Source organism: Capra hircus, chromosome 21 (assembly GCF_001704415.2).
Source record: "Capra hircus breed San Clemente chromosome 21, ASM170441v1, whole genome shotgun sequence".
Classification (NCBI taxonomy): domain Eukaryota; kingdom Metazoa; phylum Chordata; class Mammalia; order Artiodactyla; family Bovidae; genus Capra; species Capra hircus.
The window spans coordinates 64,041,532-64,066,355 of record NC_030828.1 but is presented as its reverse complement, the minus strand read 5'-3'; the positions used below and the strand labels follow the sequence as shown (position 1 = coordinate 64,066,355).

At 47.9% G+C, this 24,824-nt stretch overlaps 1 protein-coding gene across 7 annotated transcripts in view; it reads right to left on the bottom strand.

Moving 5' to 3' along the window:
• Positions 1-24,824, bottom strand: part of EML1 (echinoderm microtubule associated protein like 1) — a 194,799-nt gene that overhangs the window by 118,397 nt on the left and 51,578 nt on the right. For 5 of the 7 annotated variants that reach the window (XM_018066339.1, XM_018066340.1, XM_018066341.1 and 2 more), the window contains exon 1: positions 13,832-13,982. The exons of the other annotated variants lie outside the window; for them this stretch is intronic. In XM_018066339.1, the coding sequence (XP_017921828.1) occupies positions 13,832-13,898 (67 nt within the window). In that variant the 5' untranslated portion in view covers positions 13,899-13,982. Of the gene's footprint in view, positions 1-13,831; positions 13,983-24,824 lie in introns of those variants that run through there. 7 annotated transcript variants of the gene reach the window in all.

The window sequence follows — 24,824 nt, the reverse complement described above, 5'->3', positions numbered from 1 at the left end:
TCATCTTTCTAAACTGCCCTATATTGGAATTTTTTCCACCACCACCTCCCCCATTCCTAGGACAGCTTAGACACTTGTCACCATTCCCTGCTTGTCAGAGGGGCCTTTGTCGCTGGTGGGTCGTGTACAGGACAGTGTGAAGTCTGAGCCCTGTTTCAGAGGACTTCACACCACCATTCCGGAGCCTGGTCTCGCCCTGACATCAGGGTGGGGAGGGGAAGCGCAGACATTTTATTAGAGGGATTCCAGAGACAAGATGTTTAGACTTTACCCGGGACAGGCTGAACAGAGCTGCTGGCAACGCACGTGGGTGCGATCCAGTGACGCCCAGCAGGGGCTCTGACTGCCTTGAACTCCGAGGTAATTACCCCTCTCCCCTCGCACCCAGCTTTGAACCCTTAGTCAGACATTGTTCGGTTTGGGATTCTGTAACTCGTGAAACTGGAGTTTTACAAAAGGTTCTGCAAGGGGAATAAGCCAGTTACAAAAGGACAAATACTGTAGGATTCCACTTATATGAGGTCCCTAGAGTAATCAAATTCTTAGAGACAGAAAGTGAATGGAGGGTGCCAGGGCCCCAGGGAGGGAAGAATGGGATTCATTGTTGAATAGGGACAAAGTTTCAGTTTTGCAAGATGAAAAGAGTTCTGTGGACCGATGCTCATGATGGCTGCACACCATGAGCCTGAACTTCATGCTGAATTGTACACTTGAAAATGGCTAACACGGGTCAGTTTCATGTTAAGTGCAAGAGTCAGACTTGACTTAGCAACTAAACCACCAGCACTACCACAACTAAAAACTGAAACAGGGTTCTAAAAAGGGCAAGAGAATAATGAATGGGATGAGACTGCTGCAGAAAAAAACACAGAAAGAACTAGGGCTACTGACATAGTGAACAGTTTCAAGAGGGAGGGGATATAGCCATACCTATGCTGGTTCATGTTGAGGTTTGCCAGAAAGCAACAAAATTCTGTAAAGCAATTATCCTTCAATTAAAAAATAGATTTTTTTAAAAAAAGGAGTGAACAGTTTCATTGACACTTTACTATAGGAGAGGGGACAACCCACAGAGCATGCCAAACCTCTGTAAGTGAGCAATTACCAGACCGAAATGATCGCTTCCTATTTCTACTCTGAGATGACTCACTCTCCAGTCCAGGGACTCAGGGCCCTGATGGGTCCCTCTGGGATCTGCCGGTCTGGAGGGAAGTCAGGGTTCACAGGGCACGGGGACACAGGCGCCTGGCCTGGGGCCCCAAGAAAGCCTCGCCCAGATTCATTGTTGTTTAAGACTTTGTGGAATTTGTTACAGTACTGCTCCAGTTTTGTGTTTTGGGTTTTTCCGGCCATGAGGCATGTAGGATCTTAGCTTCCCAACCAGGGATCAAACCTGCACCTTCTGCATTGGAAGGTGAGGTCCTTTTTTTTTTTTAAACTGGAGGAAAATGGCTTTACAATGCTGTATTGGTTTCTGCTGTACAACAGCACGAATCAGCCATAGGTGTACATATATCCCCTCCTCGCAGGCCGCCCTCCCCTCTCCTTCCCACCCCTCTAGGTCATCACCGAGCGCCAGGCTGGGTTCCCTATGCTATATATAACAACTTCTCACCCGCTATCTGTCCACACGCATGGCAGCGTACGTAAGTCAACGCTACTTTCTCCACTCGTCCCACTGGCTGCTTCCCCCACTGTCCACGAGTCCTTTCTTTACATCTGTATCTAAATTCCTTCCCTGCAAATAGGTTCATCAAGACCCTTTTTCTAGATTTCATATATATGCGTTAATATACGAGATTTGTTTTTCTCTTCCTTCAGTTCGGTTCAGTTGCTCAGTCGTGTCCGACTCTTTGTGACTCCATGAATTGCAGCACTCAGCCATAAAAAAGAACGAATTTCAGTCAGTTTTAGTGAGATGGATGAAACTAGAGCCTGTCATGGAGAGAGAAGGTGAAGTCCTCACCACTGGGCCACCAGGGAGGTCCCACTGCCGAAATTCAGGACACGCGAAGGAGGTGGGGAGGTGTGGGGTAGGGTTCCTGCGGGGAAGCCAGGGGCACAGCATGTGTGAACAGGTGTCAACCAGCGGGCTCCTTCAGACACTACCCAGGGCGTGGCATCTTAGGGCACCTGGGAGGGGAGGCCGCCTCAGGTCGGGAGAGCAGGCTGGAGGCCGTTCGCAGACTCGATCCCGCATCCTCGGGGCAAGGGGCAGCTCCCTGGGGACTTTGGGTAACTCAGAGATAAATGAGACTTCTGCTCTACAAAGGGTGGCAGGTGTGCGATTTGAAGGGAAACGCGGGTGAAGACAAGGAAATGTGTCCGGAGACCCTCTTGGCAAGCCGGTGAAAGGACCTCAGATCCAACTAGTAACAAGTGCGTGGCTTCTTCCAGAAGCAAGGGGCTGACGAAAACACTCTACACCCTTTCGTGTCTGTGACCAGTCCCATCTTTGGATCCATCGCTCACTCATCAAACATAACTGAGCACTTCATAGGCTATGGACCAGGGAGACAGATGCCTGGGTTCAAATCCCAGCTCTGAACAGGACAAGCCAGGCAGCCTTGAGTAGGTTTCTCAAATTTGGGGGCCTCTGTTTCCTCACCGGTCACAATGGAGATGAGTACAGAAGCCACCTCAAAGGGCTGGTTGCTAATGTTCAGTCATGTCTGACTCTGCGACCCCATGGACTGCAGCATGCCAGGCTTGCCTGTCCTTCACCATCTCCTGGAGTTTGCTCAAACTCATGTCCATTGACTCAGTGATGCCATCCAACCACCTCATTCCGCGAAGGTTAAACAAGGGGACAACAGTACGTGCTTAGACCATGTGACATCTGAAGTTGCCTGGTGAGCCCTCTAGCACTCTCTGTCTCCCACTCCTCCCCTGCCACTACACACACACACACACACACACACACACACACACACACACACACACACACACACACACACAGAGTGCCCGGCCATGGGCAGGGAAAGATGGATGGGACACAGCCCCTACCTTGGAGAAGCACAAGCTCTGGCTGGGAAATAACATCTCTGTGTTGTCAGAGCTGTAATTAAGTACAAGACGCAGTCTGAACACACATTTTTACATAATTAAATTATATCAAGTCAATACCAGGCCGTTTTCTCGGCAGGCAAAGAAATGACACGCAGAGCCAGATTTCAGTCTTTGAGAGCAGTGGAGTGCGGGCAAGGCTGCTTAATTACTTTCTAAAGGACAAATTCAGTGAAGCCATGCTCACTGGTCATTATCTTTATTATATGGCCTGTGCATTCCCGGGGGAGTAGTCTCCGTGTTTCACACACAGGATGGTTCAGCATGACAAGGGACTTCATGCTACATGAAGTATCATCACTCAGTTCTGTTCCTAAGGATTTTGAACTGTTGGTGACACTATAACCGGGGCTACTGTGCCCAGGCATGCTATAGATGACAGTCCCAATTCTACCAGCGCTTCCCTGCTGGCTCAGTGGTTAAAAACCCGCCTGCCAGCGCAGGAGACTCAGGTTCAATCCCTGGAGTGCCAAGATCCCCTGGAGAAGGAAATGGCAACCCACTCCAGTATTCTTGCCTGGAGAATCCCACGGACAGAGGAGCCTGGCGGGCTACAGGCCACAGGGTCACAGAGTCAGACAGGACTTAGCGACCAAACAATAACAACAACTCTAAGCAGCTGCTCGACTGGAACATATTTGTCTAAGAATGGTAGAAATTCTTGTTACACAAAATAATCTGGGGGGGGGGGTGCTGATTTAATAGTTCAATCCTTTTTTATGGCTAAAAATGTTGATTTTTCCAAGAACTACTTCACTGGGTCAATTCCTCTGGCTGAATATAATTTGTGTTAAGCCTACGAAACCGCCTCACGTTGTTGTTTAGTCACTGAATCGTGTCTGACTCTTTTGCGACTCCATGGACTGTAGCCCACCAGGCTACTCTGTCCGTGAGATTTTCCAGGCAAGAACACTGGAATGGGTTGCCATGCCCTCCTCATTAAAAACAAAACAAACAAACAAAAAAAATATATATATATACACATATACACATTGTTTCAAGGATATGTAGAAGTGGCACCTATTTAACCTCGATTTAGCATACACGGTACAGATGAGGTGTTTTGACCCCTGCGTGTACATTTCACACGCCCACAACAGCCATCAGGATACCCACCAGGCGCAGGCTCTGCTGAGGAGCAAAAAAACACAAACACGAGAGCCTCTGCCTGGAAAAGGGTGACAATCTAACAGGTGATCTGAAAATAAATCACCGTGACAGGCCTCTGGGATCGCGGTGATGACAGAGGTTTAGTGGCCACCAAGAAAGGACCCCCTCACCAGACTCAGGAGCCGGGGGTGGTGGCTGGGGAAGCAGCTGGGAGTTGAGACAGGCAGCTGCCTCTTGGGGCTTAGGTGCCAGAAAGGTGGGGGGACCCTGAAGACTTTCCAACAGGAGGGGGTTTCCTGGCTCAGAGTGGTCTTTCAGAAGGAGCATTCTAACTCCACCTTGAGTGAGCTCACCTTCGCGACTCATTCCGGTGCCATCCATTTATAAACTGCAAGTATGAAATGTCAAAGTGGTACCCGCTCAGTCATGTACGACTCTGCACAACACCATGGACGGGTAGCCCGCCAGGCTCCTCCATCCATGGGATTCTCCAGGCAAGAATACTGGAGTGGGTTGCCATTTCCTTCTCCAAGGGATCTTCCCGACCCATGGACTGAACCCATGTCTCCTGCGTCGCAAAGGTTCTTTACTACCTGAGCCACCAGGGAAGCCCCAATCTACATACTGATGGCTCTCAAACATCTCCTCTCCAGGACAGACATCTTTCTGGCTCTGGTTTCTGCCTCCCACGAGCCAGTCAGCCCCTCGGCTTTAGGTCCCACAAGCCCCAGCTGAACCATTGTCTGCCTGTCCGCCCTCCCAGCTCCTAGCTCGGCCTGCGGCACTCACTTGGGTGGACGCGTCGGGGACCCGGGAGGCATCCTCAGTTCCTCCTCCTCCTGCCCGTAAAGGCCGAAGCCCAGATGAGGCCAGCCCCCAAGCAGCCCTCTGGTGGGAATCACCACCATTCTCCCTGGGTTCACACGACAGCCCTCCTCTCTCCCTCAGCAGCGCCCCCCAGCCCCTCCTCTGCACTGAGGGGAGAGGCCTTTTCTAAAACTCCCTAAAAATCTGACCATGTCACTCTATCACCTCAAAATTCTCCATCACATTCTCTCTGCTCCCCAGAAATAAGACCAAACTCCTAACGTGGCCCAAAGGCCCCACAGGACACTCTCTGCCTCATTTCAGCTCTGTCCCGTTTTTCTTTCTTTCGGGGGAAGACTTTCAGTTTCAGAAAAGGTCCTTCCCCAGCCAGGCCTTCGCACCCAGTCTAGAATGTTCTTTCCTGCCCTCTCCCCACCCCTGTGGGTGAGTAGCTTCCACTCCCCAGGGAAAAGCTCACGCAGCCCTTTCCAGGTCCCATGCCTGGCCCCTCTCCTGAGCCTGCTTCTCAGCACCGTCTATGCCCAGGGTCGTTAAACAACTGACCGAGAACACGACGGTGAGCGTCCAGCTCCTGAAGGGCAACGCACGCTTCCTTTTGAAAGCCAGGGCCATGTGGACTCCGCCTGTGGCTGGAACCTTTAGACCTGCGTAGCGAGGAGCTCGGTGGGTACTCAAGCACGTGTTGAGTAAGAAAAAGGAGCTGAGACTGGAGGCAGAAAGGCTAGTTTGGGGCCGCTGCCCTTACAACACACCCCAGATGAGCACTGACCGGGGTCTGAGTAAAGCAGGGGCAGGAATGATGAGATCCGCGGGAGAGGAGGATTCTCCCGTGGAGATGGGAGGCCAGAGGGAAAGACGCATGCAGGACACTGACGAGGGGAAACCGATGCTTCTAGGGAGGACATGTTTTAAACATTTTTCATTGTCCTGGGCACATTGTAGGGACGCACTCGAAATTGGCTCCATCTGCCAAGTGAACTTAAAGGCCTCTCTCTCCATGAATACTCGCCTGATCGTCTCTGTCCTCATTATCCTTAACTGTGAGCTGCCCATTGTCCGCGAAAGGTTCTTTGTGGGGATAATTTGCAGTCCAGGACAATGATGCCTTCCCCTCCAGAGGGCACAGAATGAAGGATACAGCCAGTGCTGGACCCCACCGCAAGGACGCACCATGACTGTGACACCATCCAGAGAGGCTGGCACCTCTGTCCTCCCCCTCTGCCGGTAGCCAAGGTCTCCTGTGGAACTCCCCACCTGGGGCAGGCTCTGGGCTCGGCGATCCCACCCTCTTGCATCATCCAAGGCTAATGGTCAAATCTGTCCCTTCACAGAGAGGACAGTTTATTAAAGACGGCGAGTTTCAATCTTTTCCAGAAAGCTGGCAGGATATATATGCTACTGCATTTTAAGACACAACTAAGTACCCTTGTAAAAATGTAGCTTTCCCCACAAATAGTATTTTCCAATAAAGATACGTCTTGAGAGGAAACAAAACTGAAAGTATGTCTACCTAATTCTTGATTGGAAAATAAATACTTTAAAGAATGAAAATCTTCTAAAGAGCTATTTCTTTAAAGGAAACCAAAGAGGATACATACTTGCTCCGGGTGGCATATAAGACAGCCCCCGTCCCACACGACATTGAAACAAACATGCTGCTTCCCACACGACATTGAAACAAACATGCTGCTTTCAGCAGAATATTAAACTTACGTGTCGAACATCTAGTGAGAAAAACATGAAGCTTTGGTGGGGAGGGCATGTTGATAATACTTACATGCCATTTACAATTTGCAGCAAACTTTTAAAAAAGTTTTCCATGTGTCTGGTGGCATTTAAAACATTTTGCTAACCCTAGAAATCCTCAATTAATAAGCTAGGATTTTAAAGATGAATAATTATAGTTTTCCTGAAAGGGACTTTTGTAAGTGGCACAAAATACCATTGGTTTTAAGTCCTTAGAGAAGCTGTTTTTGCTGCTGAAAGCAAAGCTTTAATGTTCAATTTTCAATGCTATCATAATCAAGTTTTTCACGCTTCTAGTTTTATAGCTTGAACAGACTTTGACAGTAGAAACAAAGATGTTACTTCTTTTTTATCTACTCTCCACTCAAGTAAAATGTTTATTTTTTAAGAGACTATATGAAAAAGCTTATATTATCTCAGAAATTAACAAGAACAGACTAATAGTTACTTTTAAGCCTGGTTTGGGGAACTTTCCATCAGAATGCTTGGGTTTGTTTATAATGTCATAAATGCTTGTGGTTTGGCTATAAAATATATTCCCTACCAGAATATCAAGTATACCAATTAAAAGTTCTCACTTAGTATGGGTGCTTACTTGGCATTTTCTTGTAAAAACTATTTTCTTTGGATTTTGCTAACAGAGAAAATCTAACTCAGTCCTCAGCCACCACAGAAGAATACATGAGGTTTGAAAAGACTTCATATTGCTGAGTTCAGAGTGATTTCTTCACACGAGTTCCTTGACCTTGTTTCAAACCCAACATGAAAATTTGCCAACATGAAAATTCTAACAGAATCAGAGTTAACAGAATCACAGATGCCAAAATATTTCTAAGATTTTAAATAAAGCATTCTTATATCCCTCAATATAAAAGCTTAGAAATAAAAACAAGTTTTCATTTATTTAGAAAAAATAAATGGCAGTAGCTGTGGCCGTAAAATTAAAAAACGCTTGCTCCTTGGAAGAAAAACTATGATCAACCTAGACAGCATATTAAAATGCAGAGATATCACTTTGCCAACAAAGGTCTGCAGAGCCAAAGCTATGGCTTTTCCAGCAGTCATGTATGGATGTGAGTGCTGGACCATAAAGAATGCTGAGCACTGAAGAATTGATGCTTTTGAATTGTGGTGTTGGAGAAGACTGTTGAGAGTGCCCTGGACTACAAGGAGATCAAACCAGTTAATCCTAAGGGAAATCAGTCCTGAATATTCATTGGAAGGACTGATGCTGAAGCTGAAGCTCCAACACTTTGGCCACATGATGCAAAGAGCTGACTCACTGGAAAAAAAAACTCTGATGCTAAGAAAGACTGAGAGCAGAAGAAAGGGATGACAGAAGATGAGATGGTTGGATGGCATCACTGACTCAATGGACATGAACCTGAGCAAACTCTGGGAGATCGTGAAGGACAGGGAAACCTGGTGTGCTGCAGTCCCTGGGGTCACAAAGAGTCGGACTCAACTTAGCAAGTGAACAACGACAACAAAGTTCAAAAGATTGCTGTAGTGGCTTCAGAATGTCATTGGGAGCAGGAGGTAGCAGGGACTTGACAGGCTATGGTTATTAACAAGTAGCACCTGCAGGGGAAATCCAGTTTCATCAGAAGTGGTAGTTGAGCCATGTATAGGCTGTAGAAAGGAACATGGGAAGATCTCTCACAGCACCTTTCCAGGCAAGACAGAAAAAAAAGCTACCAGCCAGGATCATAACCTTTAAGGCCATGACCAACTTCCATGTTATTACAACACTGAAATATTTTATATGTGTTGGGAGTATTTATAGCATTATGGTACAGATTACAATTATGCTGTATTGCAGGAAATTACCCCTAAAATAAAAAAGGAAATTCCTCCTTAAAAAGAAAAGGGAAAAGTATGGGAAAAAAGTGGGTTAGCCACGATACATGTAAAACAGACAAGAATTTTAGGTGAAAACCGATAAAAGGTAACAACGTGAAGTGGCAAGCAAAAGAACTAATATGGTCTTGGGCTACATTACTAGAAGTATAGACTTTAGAACAAGGGAGGTGAAGTATCCAGCTCTACTCAGCTCTATTTAAAAACCACGCTTGGAATATGTAGACGTTCAGCTGTGTTAAATTTAAAGAGGCATATAAGTGAGTGAGTGAAAGTTGCGCAGTTGTGTCCGACTCTTTGCAACCCCTGGACTATACAGTCCATGGAATTCTCCGAGCCAGAATACTGGAGTGGGTGGAGCCTTTCCCTTCTCCAGGGGGTCTTCCCAACCCAGGGATCGATCCCAGGTCTCCAGCACTGCAGGCGGATTCTTTACCAGCTGAACCACACGGGAAGCCCAAAGAGGCATACAGACAACAGGAAAGAAGTTCAGACTGGGCAAGGATGATGAAGGGCCTAAAACTGTCTTGTGAGGATTTCTGTTTTTAAAGGTAATGTTTAGCTGGAATCAGACCTGAGAAGGACTGTCTTCAAACATGGGATGACCTGTACATGGAGAAGAGATTAAACCTACTTCCTAGGGACCCAAGGGGCAGAACTTGGGCCAAATTTTGACTGCATTTAGCAACTGAGGGTCTGAATCACACAAAGAGGGAATGGACTGCATGCAGAGATAATGAGTTTTCAGTTCTTTGGAACTGCTCTAACACGGGTTGAATAACCTCTGGAACAGAGACCTCAAGCCCTGGAGGGCTGGGTGGATGGAATCAGGGGATGACAGGACAGGCAAGGAGGATCAGAGACACTGCCCTCTCCCCGAGTTCAGCGGGGGATGCTCCCCGGGATTTATCTGCCTGACATTTGCATTCCTGGGTGAGCTGTACTTTGACGAAACATTCAGAGGCTTAAGAAAGAAAATTATGAGATGAGATCACCCCCTCAAATTCAGGTCCCCTCAAACTCTGAAATTCTTGTAACCTACGGCAACTAAGCCAACGTGTGCATTGACTTGTTTTGAAGAACTGTGATTGATGGAAGAATCCAAAGTGACTCACAGAAATGAAATAGCAACAGTTACGTTCTTCCTACCTACTTCTTTCCGTCTTTCATCCAGTTTCTTGACTCCCCAGTCTCATACCAACAAGGTATAATAAAAAGAGCTTGATGTTTCAGTTCAGTTCAGTCGCTCAATCCTTGTCCAACTCTTTGCGACCCCAAGGACTGCACAGGCCTCCCTGTCCATCACCAACTCCCGGAGCTTGCTCAAACTCATGTCCATTGAGTCGGTGATGCCATCCAACCATCTCATCCTCTGTTGTCCCCTTCTCCTCCCACCTTCAATCTTTCCCAGCATCAGAGTCTTTTCCAAGGAGTCAGTTCTTCGCATCAGGTGGCCAAAGTATTGGAGTTTCAGCTTCAACATCAGTCCTTCCAATGCATATCCAGGACTGATTTCCTTTAAGATGGACTGGTTGATGTTTAGACTTCAAAAAATTCAGACTAGTTCCTCAAAAATGTTAAACCCAGAGCTACCATACGCCTCAGCAATTCTATTCCTAGGTAAGTGTGAAAGTGCGTCAGTCACTCAGTCACGTGCAACTCTTTTCGACCCCATGGACTGGAGCCTGCCAGGCTCCTCTGTTGGTGGAATTCTCCAGGGAAGAAGACTCGAGTTGGTTGCCATTCCCTTTTCCAGGGAATCTTCCCGACCCAGGGACTGAACCTGGGTCTCAGGCACTGAAGGCAGATTCTTCACCATCTGAGCCAACAGGGAAGCCCTACTTTTAGGTACCAACCAAACAGAAATGAAAACATAAGTTTACACGAAACCTGGATATGAATGTTCCTGACAGGATTATTCATGGCAGTCAAAAAGTAGAAACAACCCAAATGCCTGTCTACTGGTGAACAGAGAAATAAAGCAGAGAAATAAACCCATATAACAGAATATTATTTGGCCATAAAAGGAATGGCGTTCTGGCACATGCGACAGCGTGGATGACCTTCAATCATTACGCTAAGTGAAAACAGCCAGATGAAAGGCCACACGCACAATGCCGCTTATACTGAATACTCAGAATCCATAGTGACAGAGAGACAGGTTGGTATGGCCAAAGGGCCAGGGCAATGGGGAATACAACCTAGTGGGTGCTGGGGTTTCTTGGGTGGTGATGAAAATGTTCTAAAATTAGATACTGTTGACGCATGCACAGTTCTGTGAATATACTAACAGCCACTTAACTGTATACTTTAAAAAGGGAGAATTTTTATAGAAAGTGAATTATCTCTCTCAATAGCTGTTATTAAAACAAACCAAAAAAATTCGTACTGGTATCCAAGCCTTACTAGTTGTGTGGCCTTATAAAGTTAGAAAAATCTCTTTGAGCCTCAGTTTCCTCCTACGCAAAAGGAAGGGTTTGAAGAAAAAAAAATGGAGTAAAAGATGGCAAGTATTTCCCAAACAGGAAATTGGCTTATAAATGACAGCTTTAGTCTACTTTCCAACTGTTGTAGTTTTTTCTTAGGCGCACAGAAGTTTGTGATTTCTAGCTCACTTTACAGAGTCCTAAACAGTTTGGAGAAAAAAACACGGCACACATTTCCTAGTGAAATGAGACAGCCAGTGTCTAAAAGGAGCATGGATAGTCTTTTCATGAGGCTAGATACTGCCTATGCTGACATTTAATATCCACTACGAATTAAGTACGAGAGACAGTAAGGGAAAAAATACAGTGGAAACTAGAGATTTCACTCATTAGAACAACGTTTTCTCTTCCTTCCTTTTCATGTTTATCACTAACTTCTATCTTGATCACACCAGGAAGACGTTAACTGCGGCAGTCATCCAAATAACAAGTATGGGATGCATTTTCTGAAGCTGATAAACAACTATGACTTTTTGGTTCCTGTCACCATCGAAAGCATGGAGGGTGCTCAACGTATGAACGTGGATGGGTTCATCTACTGTGTGGCGTAGTCCTGCCATTGTCATGGAAATCTCTAATTCAAAAAGAATTTTTTGTCACTGTTGCCAATAAAATACCCAAATGTTTAATGTAATGCTTGGTGAAATGGTGTTCCTGTGATCCACTGCTTTCATTGAATCATCATAGTCATTAACTGGGTTGTACTCATTTATATTTTCACTTAGCAAAGGCCTCTTAAAATGAGTAATTTCTCATCCCAACATCTGCTGCCTAAAACATCACCAGGGTGACACTCACTTCTACCTCAGAGACCATTCTCACTTTAAACTTTATTCATAAGCTAACCGAAAAAAAAAAAAAAAGCACAGAGCTAAGAGCTTTGTAAAGAAAAGTAATTCAACTGTCACGATTCAATTGTATTTTGAATTGATCTTATTGCTTGTTTCTAAGCTATTTTAAAGTCATTTTTTTCCTACGGGGACATGGGTAGGGAATGGATGGATTGCAAGTTTGGGATTAGCAGATGTAAACTATTATATATAGGGTGGATAAACAACAAAAGTTCTACTGTGTAGCTCAGGTGGTCTTCAGAAAAACCATAAAGGAAGAGAATATAAAAAAAGAATAGATATACATGTATAACTGGGCCATTTTGCTGTACAGCAGAATTTAACACATTGTAAATCAACTATGCTTAAATAATAAAGTCATTTTTCTTTAAACTGTTAGCCATACAATATAAAACCTGGTTTTTACTTTCTTCTAGACACTTACCAGTAAAATTCCTTACCAATATCTCTAACACATATTTAAAAGAAAAGGCAGAAATCCAGAATGTTCATGAATAGATGCACAACTTTATGACTGAACTGCTATTTAGAAGCAATATGACCAGCCCCTAAACAACTGCTCAAATATCTACTTAATGTTGTGGAGGATAAAACCGTTTCCATGACTCTCAACTACATATAAGAAATTCCAGTGGCCAGAAAGGCACCAAATACATTCTATCCTCCTTCAGCTCTGAAACTCTTCTTAAATTTGGAGAGCAAAAACTTTCATCCTTTCTGCTGAAGAGGCCATTACAAGTTAATGAAGGCTCACATGTGATTAACATGAAAATTACAAGCTGCCAAAACTATGACTATATACTCTCCCATGAAAAAGATGATAAATTTCGCCAGAGGTTAAAATATCATTATAGATCAACCCAGTGATCTTAACTGCCAAGGCTAATACCTGCTACTTGCAAACAGGTGTCGAATAACTAGAGATATTCGCCTAAATCACAAATACAACTGCAAAATAAATTGCTCAAGTCGTCAAAGCGTCTAGAATTCCAAATGATTCCACCTGTACTAGAGGCACATTCTAGAAAATACACGATTTTTTTTTCTTTAACAAGTTTCTGGGACCCTCTAAAAAAGCAATAAATCCAACATATAAAAAATTGCATGGTTAACTTTTGTGCGTGAATGTTCTGATAAACCATGCAGTCTGCTGTGACAATCTTCAACTCTACTAGTGAAACTAACATCTTTGAAACGTAAGATTTTATATAATTTTTAAAGATGCCATATTGATAGCTATTAATATTTCCTCCCTATAAACAAACAAACAAAACCCAAAAGTATCACCCCGTAAACAGTCGAAACACTTTGAAGCCCGGTTCACTCTGCCTGTCCATTTAAACAGCTCTAGATTGCATGAATTAAAGTGTTGATGGTTTCATCAAAGTAGAACGGAATGGATCTGAGTCCATGCGCAGCAAACACTGCGCACATCCTCGAAGGAGCGTTTTGTTATTAAGTGATGTGTTTTCCGAGTTCTTCATCCAGACATTTCCAAACAGATGTGAGTTTGGAAGCAGAAAGCAACACGTCCCCGCGGAGCCCCGGGGCGCCCGGGCCTCCCCACGCGCTGCCCGGCCGGTGCGCCCGCGCGGGTCTCCCCGGGACCGGCCGCTCCCTGCGCGCACTGGCCGGAGCCCGGAGCGGGAACCGGGAGCCGGGAGCCGCGAGCCGCGCCGGGCGGGGGCGGGGGCGGGGGCGGGGGCGCGGCGAGGCGCGGGCGGCCCGGGGGCTCGGCAGCCCAGCACAATGCGCCCGCGGCGGCGGGAACCGCGCGCCCCTCCGCAGCAACTTTGCGCGGCCTCCCCGGCCGCCCCGGCCTCGCCCCTCGGCCCGCTCCGCGCCGCGGCCCCCCGGCCCGCCCCGGCCGCCGCCCCTCCTCACCGTTGCAGAACTGGAGCAGCGAGGACGTGTCGTACAGGCTGCTGTAGCTCGAGAAGCCGTCCTCCATGCTGAGGCCGCCGGGCAGTGCCCGCTCCCCCGGCCCGGCCGCGCCGCCGCCCGCTCACCCCCACACTGAGCCGCGCCGAGCCGCGGCCGGCGCTGGCGCTGGGGCCGGCCCTGCCGTGGCGGCGGCCGCCGCCGGTTACCATGGCAACCCCGGGCCCGCCGCCGCGGCCGCGCGAGCCGGGCGCCTGCTCCGCCCGCCAGGGGGCGGCCTCGGCGGGGGGACGTGGCCGGGCGGGGCCGGGGCGGGGCTGGGGCGCCGGGGAGCCGAGGGCGGCGCGCGGCCGGGGCTGGGGGTGCCGCGGACCGGCCCCGCCTCCCCGCGCGGCCGCCGGCTCCGGGGTTGCGGGGGGACGCGCTGGGACAAAGGCGAAGCGGCGGCGGCGGCGCGGGAGGGGGCGCGCGGGGAGCGGGGGAGTCGCACCCCCACCCCACCCCCGGCCCCGGCCGGGGCAGCCCCTCCCGCGGCCGCCGGCGCCCGCGCTCCCCCGGGGGCGTTGTCCCTGCGCGCCCCGCGGGCGGCTCCAGGACCAAACATGGACAACTCGCGGGCCCATCTCGGCCGGGTGTCCACGTCGGAGCAGCTCCACTTCTGGCCACGTCCTGCCAGGCGCGTCCCTCTCTCCGCGCGTTCTTCCGCCGCGGCCAGGCCCTGCCTCGAGTGAGAATCGGCGCCGGGCTGGTGACTCGGCTCCCCACGTCCAGAAGGGGCCCTCCAGATGTCAGGCTGGAAAGGCCGGGGTCTTTAAGGGGAGCTAAAACATCTGCCGGGGTCCCTCCCACCCCTGATCAGCCCCTGGGGTGGCGGGGAGATGTGTCACATAAGACACTTGTTAACTTGCTACAGGACCCACGGAAATCTCTACGTACTCCATCTCAGAGAGACAGGGAGGCGGCACAAAGTACCACAGAAAGAAGGAAGCGCGCAAATCCACGAGGTTGTCATGTGGCTAACCCTAACCCTAACCCTAACCCTGCGCATAGTGCCAGGCGCTGACCTGGACTGAAGTGAAGATGCTCGCACGTGACGAGTGAGAGAGAGTGTGAGTTTGACGATCCTCTGACTTAGTCCAGGAGTTGGCCTTAGTCCGAGAGGCCTGGTGTGCTGCCATTCATGGGGTCACAGAGAGTCGGACTCGACTGAACGACTGAACTGGACTGAACTGAACTGGCTTTGTCCAGAATAGACGGACGGTGTAACATTTTTGCTCCTGGTTACACAGTAGTCACAATTCACTTACATGTTCAATTCTGACTGGTTTCCAGTTGTAGGCATTAGCTCCTATGCTCTGTGCTGTGCTTGGTCGCTCAATAGTGTCCGACTCTTTGCGACCCCAGGACTGTAGGCCGCCAGGCTCTTCTGTCCATGGGCTTCTCCAGGCAAGAATACTGGAGTGGGCTGTCATGCCCTCCTCCAGGGGAATCTTCCCAACCCAGGGATCGAACCCAGCTCTTGCGCATTGCAGGCGGATTCTTTACTCTCTGAGACTCCAGGGAAGCTCAGGGTTGAACACAAGTAGGTGAAATGAGAACTGAGTAGAAAGTTACTATTAGGAAAACCTGGGGGCCTTGCTGGGGTTCAGAGGTGGATGGGGACCTCTCTTTGCAAAAGCAGAGGGCAGGGTCAGGGGTGGGACCCCGCCGCTCTGTGCCTGGCACATGGGTTAGCAGGACTGGCATTAGATGCTGTGGACAGATGGGAAAGGTTGAAGCCCCGTCCTGGTCAAGGAGACCAAGAACAGAAGACCACACGGATTGCTAAGAGGAAAAGTACACTGGGATGGGCGTGGAATGGGGTGGGGTGGTGGCCTGACCCTCAAGGGCCACAGGTGCTGTGGGTTTAACTGTGACCTGGGGTTGGAAAGACAGGGTTAATGACTGTGGAGGAAGCAAGCAGCAGGGGCTGCTGACAGGCCCTTGGGCTGACCTGCTGTGAGCGGACAGTCTGTATTCAGACAGTGGGGAAATGAGAGTGGCCTGAGCTAAGAGAGAGCCAGAAGAGCAGCCTGAGCCAGAGCCGGCAGGAGACAGAGGGAGGCAGGAGGCTTGCATGCCAGCAGGTGGCTGACACCAGCAGTGTTGGAGATGAGCCTGATGCTGAAGCTGCAACTCCAATACTTTGGCCACCTGATGTGAAGAGCTGACTCATTGGAAAAGACCCTGATGCTGGGAGGGATTGGGGGCAGGAAGAGAAGGGGACAACAGAGGATGAGATGGCTGGATGGCATCACTGACTCGATGGACATGAGTGTGAGCAAACTCCAGGAGTTGGTGATGGACAGGGAGGCCTGGCCTGCTGCAGTCTGTGGGGTCACAAAGAGTCGGACACAAGTGAGCGATTGAACTGAACTGAATGTGAATCAGACCACAGGGGCCAGGGCCTGGAGCTGGAGCACCCCAGGGTGTCTGCAGCTCTCTGGAAAGGAGCACTCAGGGCCCGGACAGTGAGAGGGAAGAAAGAAGCTGAGAGATGGGCCGGAGGGAACCTGCTCTAGGACAATATAGCTGGAGAGGCAGGAAGGCCAAGCACCAGAAGACAGCAGACCTCCCACTAGAAATGCCCTGTAGCAACTGGGGATGCAGACAAGCTGGACAGGGAAAGAATGAGAAGTGGGAATTGTCTGCAAAGAGGCTGTAGCAGGAACACTCTAAAGGAGAGGATGGAGGGTGGGAAGGGAGCTGGACAGAGCCTTGGAAAGGGAGGAGAGAAGGAAATTCCGAAGGAGCTGAGAGGCAGGACATCAACCTAGTGGGCTGTCTCATTAAGCAAAGAGCACAGAAAGGTGCACGGAGGTGGGCCTTTCCCAAGGTTCTCTGCGGGACAAGTCAAGGGGGATGAGCCTGGACAAAGGGCTTCGATCTGGTGGTAGAGGGCCCCCGGGTGACTTGGAGCACCTTGGTGAAGCAGTGGGGACCAGAGCCAAGCTGCTAGACATCACAAGGAGAGCACATAGAGACTTCCCTGGTGGCTCAGTGGCTAAGACTCCACGTATCCACTGCAGGGGGCATGGGTTTGATCCCTGGCTGGGAACCAAGATTCTGCAAGGTACACAGTACAGTCAAAAAAAAAAAGGGCTAAAATTTCAAGTGAGAGAAAAAATGATCAATGTTGCCTTTAATTTTCCACTTCAGACAATGCAAAAGATGTAAATTCTTTCGATCAGTGTAAACCGTTCAGTTCAGTTCAGTCGCTCAGTTGTGTCTGACTCTTTGCGACCCCATGAATCGCAGCACGCCAGGCCTCCCTGTCCATCACCAACTCCCGGAATTCACCGAAACTCATGTCCATCGAGTCAGTGATGCCATCCAGCCATCTCATCCTTTGTCATCCCCTTCTCCTCCTGCCCCCAATTCCTCCCAGCATCAGGGTCTTTTCCAATGAGTCAACTCTTCGCATGAGGTGAGCAAAGTATTGGAGTTTCAGCTTCAGCATCAGTCCTTCCAATGAACACCCAGGACTGATCTCCTTTAGGATGGACCGCTCAAAAAAAGAACAAGAGAATGCTTATAGATGCACGTTTCAGAACTTTGACAGAGAAAAGAAATAGAGGCCAAATATAGAGGGCAGAGGTGGCAGAAGAGTTACATGAAGCCCCTACCCCAATCCAGTATGGGCGGACCCTATGCGTCCCAAAGGCAGGTGTTGGGGCTTTTTTGAATTTATTTTTTAGTTGGAGGAAAATTGCTTGACAATTGTGTTGGCTTCTCCCATACAGCAATGCAAATCAGTCGTAACTTTATACATCCCCTCCCTCTTAAGCCTCCCAGAGAGGGGCTTCTGAAGGCTGGGACTTAACACAGGTGCACGTTTGAACTTGGCGCTTCTCTGTTTTCTCTTTTCCCATCTTTCTCCCCTTCCAGTCTGACCTTTGTACTGTTGCCACTCCACTTTGAGATTTTATACATTAGGATACTTTGGATAATTAGTGTTTAGAAACTAATGTGTGGCATTCTCTGGAAAGGAAGTGATAATCATGAATAAATTATTAAAAGATGATTCTCTTTAAGACGGTTAGCATTCCTGATTTATAATCTGAAAGATATGATATCTGGTGGCCCCAAAGCAGAAAGGTTGGGGAGTAAAGAAAATTCAGAAGTGGGACAGGAGAAAAATTGAGCTGGAGATTTTCTTAGAGGATTTTACTTCCGATGGAACAAAATGACAAATAACAAGAACACAGCCCACTGCTCTGAGATGATAAAGGTCATTATCACCCTCTTAACCTAGAGTATTCAACTGCTGTGTTTCCCGCCACAATGGTAAAAGCTTACTCTAACAAAAGCAAATTTTAGTATAATCGCAAGGACATGCATGTTCAATCAACTAAGTATAATCTACACAGCATTTTAAAAAGATCTGTGGAGGAAGAAAAAAGAGAAAGTTCAAGAAAAAAAGTCTCTGAAAACTTAATTAATAATGTGAGATTTTGCGCCCAAACATTTTAACAGACTGTTATTCCACGTCATTTTGAGATAATTTATGGCTCGAGTCCAAAACATATTGTTGTTGTAATAAATGATGCATGCTCTCTAGGACAATATAACCATAGCAGTCCATGACATTAATAGCAGCATTTGTACAACATGTGAAGAAAGAAAGAAAAATGGGAGCTCTGTAGCCTTTATTCACGGAAAAGTAATAAAGAAAAATTACCCAAAAATGGAGAGCCTTGTGCATCTATAGTTTAATTCAACATTCCTCCAAAAATAGTTGTACGGTTCTAGACACCATGCTTGGCGTTGGGGATACAGCAAAAAAAAAAAAAAAAAAAAAAAAAAAAACCACAGTGCACTCTAAACTGCAAGTGTTACGAAGTTAATTTAAAGTCACATCAGCACTTTGAAACAGAATCAACTACAATTTAAAAGAAAGAAAAAAGAAAGAAAAGAGAAGCAGAAAATTCCATTGAGTGTATACCCAAAGAAATTGAAAGCAGAGTCTCAGATAGATGTCTGTACACCCATGTTTACAGAAGCATCATTCACAGCGGCCAAAATGGGGAAGCAACCCATTGTCCATGAATCAATGGAGAGATAAAATGTGGTCTATCCATACAATGGAATATGATGTACTCTTGAAAGAAAGGAAACTCTGACACGTGCTACCACACAGATGAATCTCAAGGACATTATGCTGAGTCAAATAAGACAGTCACAAAAAGCCAGTCACAAATGCGGGATGATTCCACTTACATGAGGTCCCTGCTTGTGCGAGTGCTAAGTCGCTTCAATTGCGTCCGACTCTTTGTGACCCTATGGCCTGCAGCCTGCCAGGCTTCTCTGTGCATGGGATTCTCCAGGCAAGAGTCCTGGAGTGGGTTGCCATGCGGCCCTCCAGGGGACCTTCCCGACCCAGGGATCAACCCACATCTCCTGTGTCTACTGAACTGGCAGGCAGGTTCTTTACCACTAACACCATCTGGGAAGTCCTGTATGAGGTCCCCAGAGGAGTCAAATTCATAGAGCCCGAAAGTATCAATAGAATGGTGGGTGCGGGGACTGGGGGGGGGGGTTGTGTGTTTAATGGAAACAGAGTTTCCATTTGGGATAATGACAAAGTTCCGGAGATGGCTGGTGGTGATGGTTGTCCAATAGGGTGAGTGTACTGAGTGCCACCAGACTGTGGACTTCAAAATGCTTAAAATGGCAAATTTTATGTTGTGTATATTTTACTATGAGAAAAAAAAGTAAACAAAATAGGAAATATCAGGGTGCCCTGAACATAGTAAGAACAAGCGTTTTCCCCTCAAGTGTTGATCTTTACCTGAACTGTCTGTATGTGTGCTGAGCTGGGATAAAGGGTATCTCTCCCTGTAGGTGACATAGAATACTCATACAAATAAATACGTCAGTGCAAACTGTGGTGAGTGTGATGAAGCAAAACCAGAAGGAGGGGTTTCAGATGACCCTGGAGGGTTTGAACTGGACTGAGGAGTGAACGGAGACACAGCAACAGTGGGCAGAGAGCCAGTGGGCACTGCTTCAGGCAAGCAAGGCTCCTCTGGGGAGCTGGGTGGGAGTCGAGGCTGCCTGTACACACGGGGCTTCGCATTTTATTTTAAGAGCAAAGAGAAGTTGCCTTTCAGTTAGTAGTTTGGGTTGAATTGTGCCCTTCCTCCCCCTTCTGAGCCAAGTCCCTGGTGGCTCAGATGGTAAAGCGTCTGCCTGCAATGTGGGAGACCTGAGTTCAGTCCCTGGGTTGGGAAGATCCCCTGGAGAAGGAAATGACAACCCAGTCCAGTACCCTTGCCTGGAAAATCTCATGGTCAGAGGAGCCTGGTAGGCTACAGTCCATGGGGTCACAAGGAGTCGGACTGAATGGCTTCACTTTCACTTTCCCCCTTCATACGTTGAAATACTAACTGCTAGTGCTTCAGAACGTGACCTTTTTTGGAGACATGGTCCTTACAGAGGTAATCGAGTTAAAACGAGGTCATTAGGGTGGGCCCTAATCCAATAGGACTGATGTCCTTGTAAGAAGAGGAAGTTAGGACACAGACGAACACCCAGGAAAGACGGTGTGAAACAGACGCAGGGAGGAGACGGCTGTCTCCAAGCTAAGGAGAGAAGCCTAGAGTCCATCCTGCCTTCCCAGCCCTGCCCACACCTTGACTTCAGTCTTCTAGCCTCTGGAAGTGTGAAACCATGAACTTCTTAAGCCTCCTGGTAAGTGGCGCTTCATTACAGCATCCCTGATGAACTGATGCAGCTCGTATAGCATCTCAAGGTCTCAAGCGGCGCTAGTGGTCAAGAACCTGCTTGCTGATGAAGGAGACTTAAGAGGCATGGATTTGATCCCTAGGTCATAAAGAACCCCTGGAGGAGGAACTGGCAACCCACTCCTGTATTCTTGCCTGGAGAATCCCATGGACAGAGGAGCCTGGTGGGCTACAGTCCAAAGGGTTGCAGAGAATCAGACATGACTGAAGCGACTTAGCACGCACACACGCATAGAATCTTGAAATTAAGAACTGGGTATTCCAAAGATTCAGAACGCCATTCGCTACTGATACTAAATTATAACAGATAAATATACTTTCTCATAATAAGACTTACTCCATAAAATGAGAGCTAATCGCAGATTCCTAACATCGATGAAGAATATTAAACTCCATGGTCCCCAACCTGCCTGCTGACACCGCAGTATTTTTCTGCAACATCCTTGCAAGTGGCCACTCGGCCCATTTCAGAGTCGAAGAGCTTGAATTATTAAAAAGATGGTTGGTTATTTTTATTCCAAACCGCCTTTTCCAAAGTGTCCTTCATCGATCCCACTTCTGCCTGGTCCATTTCATCTCCCCCTGTCCTGAGGCTTCTGTCTGTGCTAACACCGTGTGGCAGGTTTCCTCACCTCTGCTTACTCCAGGGTTAATTTGCCCAAAGAGGGGTTAGCAATGTCATTTCATTCTCTGACACCTGCCCCATGAGGTGCACATGTCCCTGCGTGGACTCCAGTCTGTCGGTGCCCCTGCCATAAATGCTATCTTTGGCATCTGACACGCTGCTGCTACACGATGCACTGGGCAACCTCTGCCCCTGACTCTCATTCGTGCCCTGCACTTGAGTGCTCTGGACCTCTGCCCACGGTGTTCCCTAGTCCCTGCCTGCCTGCCGGCAGAGAAGCTGCCCCATCTGGGAGGCCATCGTGGGCCTGCTACACCCCCACCACATCTACTGGAACTTGATTGCATCCCTGAAGTCAATCCACCTTGTCTTCGAGGAACTTGGGAGTGTGTGTGTGTGTGTGTGTGTGTGTGTGTGCACGTTCACGTCTCCCAGGAGATTACATGCCTCTGATGTCCATCATGCTTGACACAACATGGAACGTACTTGGCCGTCGTAAATGCTGAGCGAATGAAGGAATCAGTGAACCCTCGAGACAAAATCAGTTGTCTGTTACACACGCTGGACTTGCACCCGCTTTGAAGGGAGCGCTCATCTACTCCAGGGTCAAGTTCTTCATTTCTTCTCTGTCCACCAGTTTCTAGACCCCTCATGCGTGCAGACATCCACACCACCTAACTGGACTCCCTTCTCCTGAATCCTTGTACCCAGACCTGGATATGCCTCAGAGGACTGAACTGAGTGGCCTTTCCCTTATACAACTTGGATATTATGATTCTATTGATACAACTGAAGTTTGTATTGATTTGTATTATTATTATTATTTTTTTTTAGCCAGGCTATATACTGTTGGTTCATATTGAACTTCAATATAAACCTATCAGTCTTCATCAAATGGAATTACTGTTGGGTCTTCTCCAAACTTTACTGAGTTAATTGACGTTTTTAAATCTAAAGACGAGATTTCTCTTTACCCCTATAAAATGTCATTTTATTGGTTTCAAGCCATCCTTTTAACCAACCAAAATCTTTTAAATCTGGCATTTAACACATCAGCATTGGGACAGCAGTGAACGTGCCATGGTAAACACATCAAAGTCTTCTTCATCTTTATCACTGATAAACGCGTTAGCAGGGCAGGGCAGGGGCAGGGCTGGGGCAGGGCTGGCAGGAGTGAAGCTCTTATGTCAGCCGCATCTCACCAGGTGTATCTCCACTGATCTGTTTATTATAAATATTCGGAATGTGTTTGTCCAACCAAATATCGTCCCCTAAATATTTGTTCGCCCAGCCTATTTTCCCCCATGTCATCCACGGGATTCATGAAGGTTCTTTGCTGATGCTTTGCACATCCAGCCTGGTAACCCTGTGAAAAGAGGGAATGGGTTTGGTTTGCCTCTTCGCAATAACATTTGCTTCCAAGTGAGTTCACACCAGCTCTTCAAAAATCTGTTAAAATTATTGCTCAGAACCCATATTAATATCAAATTTATCATCTCTGTTTTCAAGAACCCAATTTATTCTGCTTTGGGGGAAATCATGACATTTTTCCCTTCCCAGTTTTCTGCGACTCCCATCTGGCCAAATCTGAGACCTTTTGTGGCGACCTGGAGAAGGGATTCGCAGTCACTAAGCTGCCCCGCTCTCTATCTCTCACCTATATTGGACCCTTGACAATTTCTCCTAAGGGACTTTAAAAGAAAAAAAAAAACCTCTTCCCAGTTTTCAAATTACTCTCCTTATCGGAGAAAAAGAAACCTGCAAAGTCCAAGATGTGCAGACTGGATTTTAGAGTCCTTCAAGGCCCCCATTCTTCTGCCCCAGTCAATTCATTCTTTAAAAATATATAGAAAAGAAGAAAGGGAAAGCCGTTTAGTCGTGTCTGACTCTTTGTGACCCCATGGACTATACAGTCCTTGGAATTCTCCAGGCCAGAATACTGGAGTGGGTAGCCTTTCCCTTCTCCAGGGGATCTTCCCAACATAGGAATTGAACCTGGGTCTCCTGCATTGCAGGTAGATTCTTTAGCAGCTGAGCCACAAGGGACGCCCAAGAATAATGTGTATTTATTTTGGCCACACTTCTCTGCCTGTGAGATCTTATTTCCCTGACCAGGGATCAAACGCAGGCCTTCAGCAGTGGAAGCGTGGAGTCCTAACCACTGGGCGACCAGGGAAGTCCTTCATTCTGCTTTTCATTCCCCAAACACCATGCAGGCGTCGGCCCTTGGGCTTCACTTGCGTGGCCTCCTGGAAATGTCCTTCCGCTCAGCCTCTGAGCTCAGCCCGTACACTGCCCCCCACCCCTCTGTCCAGCCAGACTCCCTGCCTCCTCTATTGCTAACGGCTGTCAGGACCTTTCATCTGGGCTAAACCAGCCTCCTTTTTGAAGGTCTGTAGAAACTGGGCACCCTGGGGACAGGGCTACGGCTCTTCACTCTGTGTTTATGCCTCCTCCTCCAGCAACAGTGGCAGCCCACTCCAGTCCTCTTGCCTGGAAAATCCTGTGGGAGGAGCCTGGTGGGCTGCAGTCCACGGGGTCGCGACTGAGCGACTTCACTTTCACTTTTCACCTTCAGGCATTGGAGAAGGACATGGCAACCCACTCCAGTGTTCTTGCCTGGAGAATCCCAGGGACGGGGGAGCCTGGTGGGCTGCTGTCTATGGGGTCGCACAGAGTCAGACACGACTGAAGCGACTTAGCGGCGGCAGCAGCAGCCTCCAGCAACCAACACGAGTTTTCCTAGTTCTCTACCCGGCTTCAGCCCTGGCTGGAAGCCTTGCAAAGGCCCGATATCCTAGCCCGTGAACCCAGCTCCCTGACCACCTGTGCACAGACTGTCCCGGACAGGCTGGTGAATGAGTGGTGCCCAACAGACCACACTGCGTAAAAACACACAGGCGCGTTAGCGTCGTCATCCTGTCACAGAAATGTCGCCATGAGCCATGAACTTCTGAGCCTTTCACAGCTAATGGCTCACCGTCCAGATGGATATGAAAACTCCTTGTTATCTCAGAAACCTAGGGGTTTTTTTCCCTCTGTAGATTATTCACTCCAAAATGTTCTTAACTATTTACATTGATCAGAAGAATTTACGTATTTTGAAGTCTCTGAAGTGGAAAAGCAATGTTGGTTAGTTTTTCTCTTTTAAAAATTGTAGCCCTTTTATTTTTTTAATAATTTTTTTATTGGAGTACAGTTGCTTTACTGTATTGTATAAGTTTCTGTTGCAGCATGAGGTGAATTAGCTATATGTATATAAATATCCCCTCCCTCTTGGACCTCCTTCCCACCCCCTGCCTTTTCCTTTTTGGCCTAGCCACACGGTGTGCAGTATCTTATTAGTTCCCTACCCGGGGATTGAACGCAGGCGCCTGGCAGTGAAAGCACAGAGTCCCATCCACTGGACCCCCAAGGATGTTCTGGTTTTCTCTTTTTTTTTTTTTAATGACATTCCACTTGGGAAACTCAGTGTTCAAATCATCTCTTATCTATACAGTAATGCAAGTACTGCTGTGGATGGCAAACGGAATTTCCTCTGAGGCATCTCCACCGAACAATGTAATTTTCAGGAATTTTTTAATTT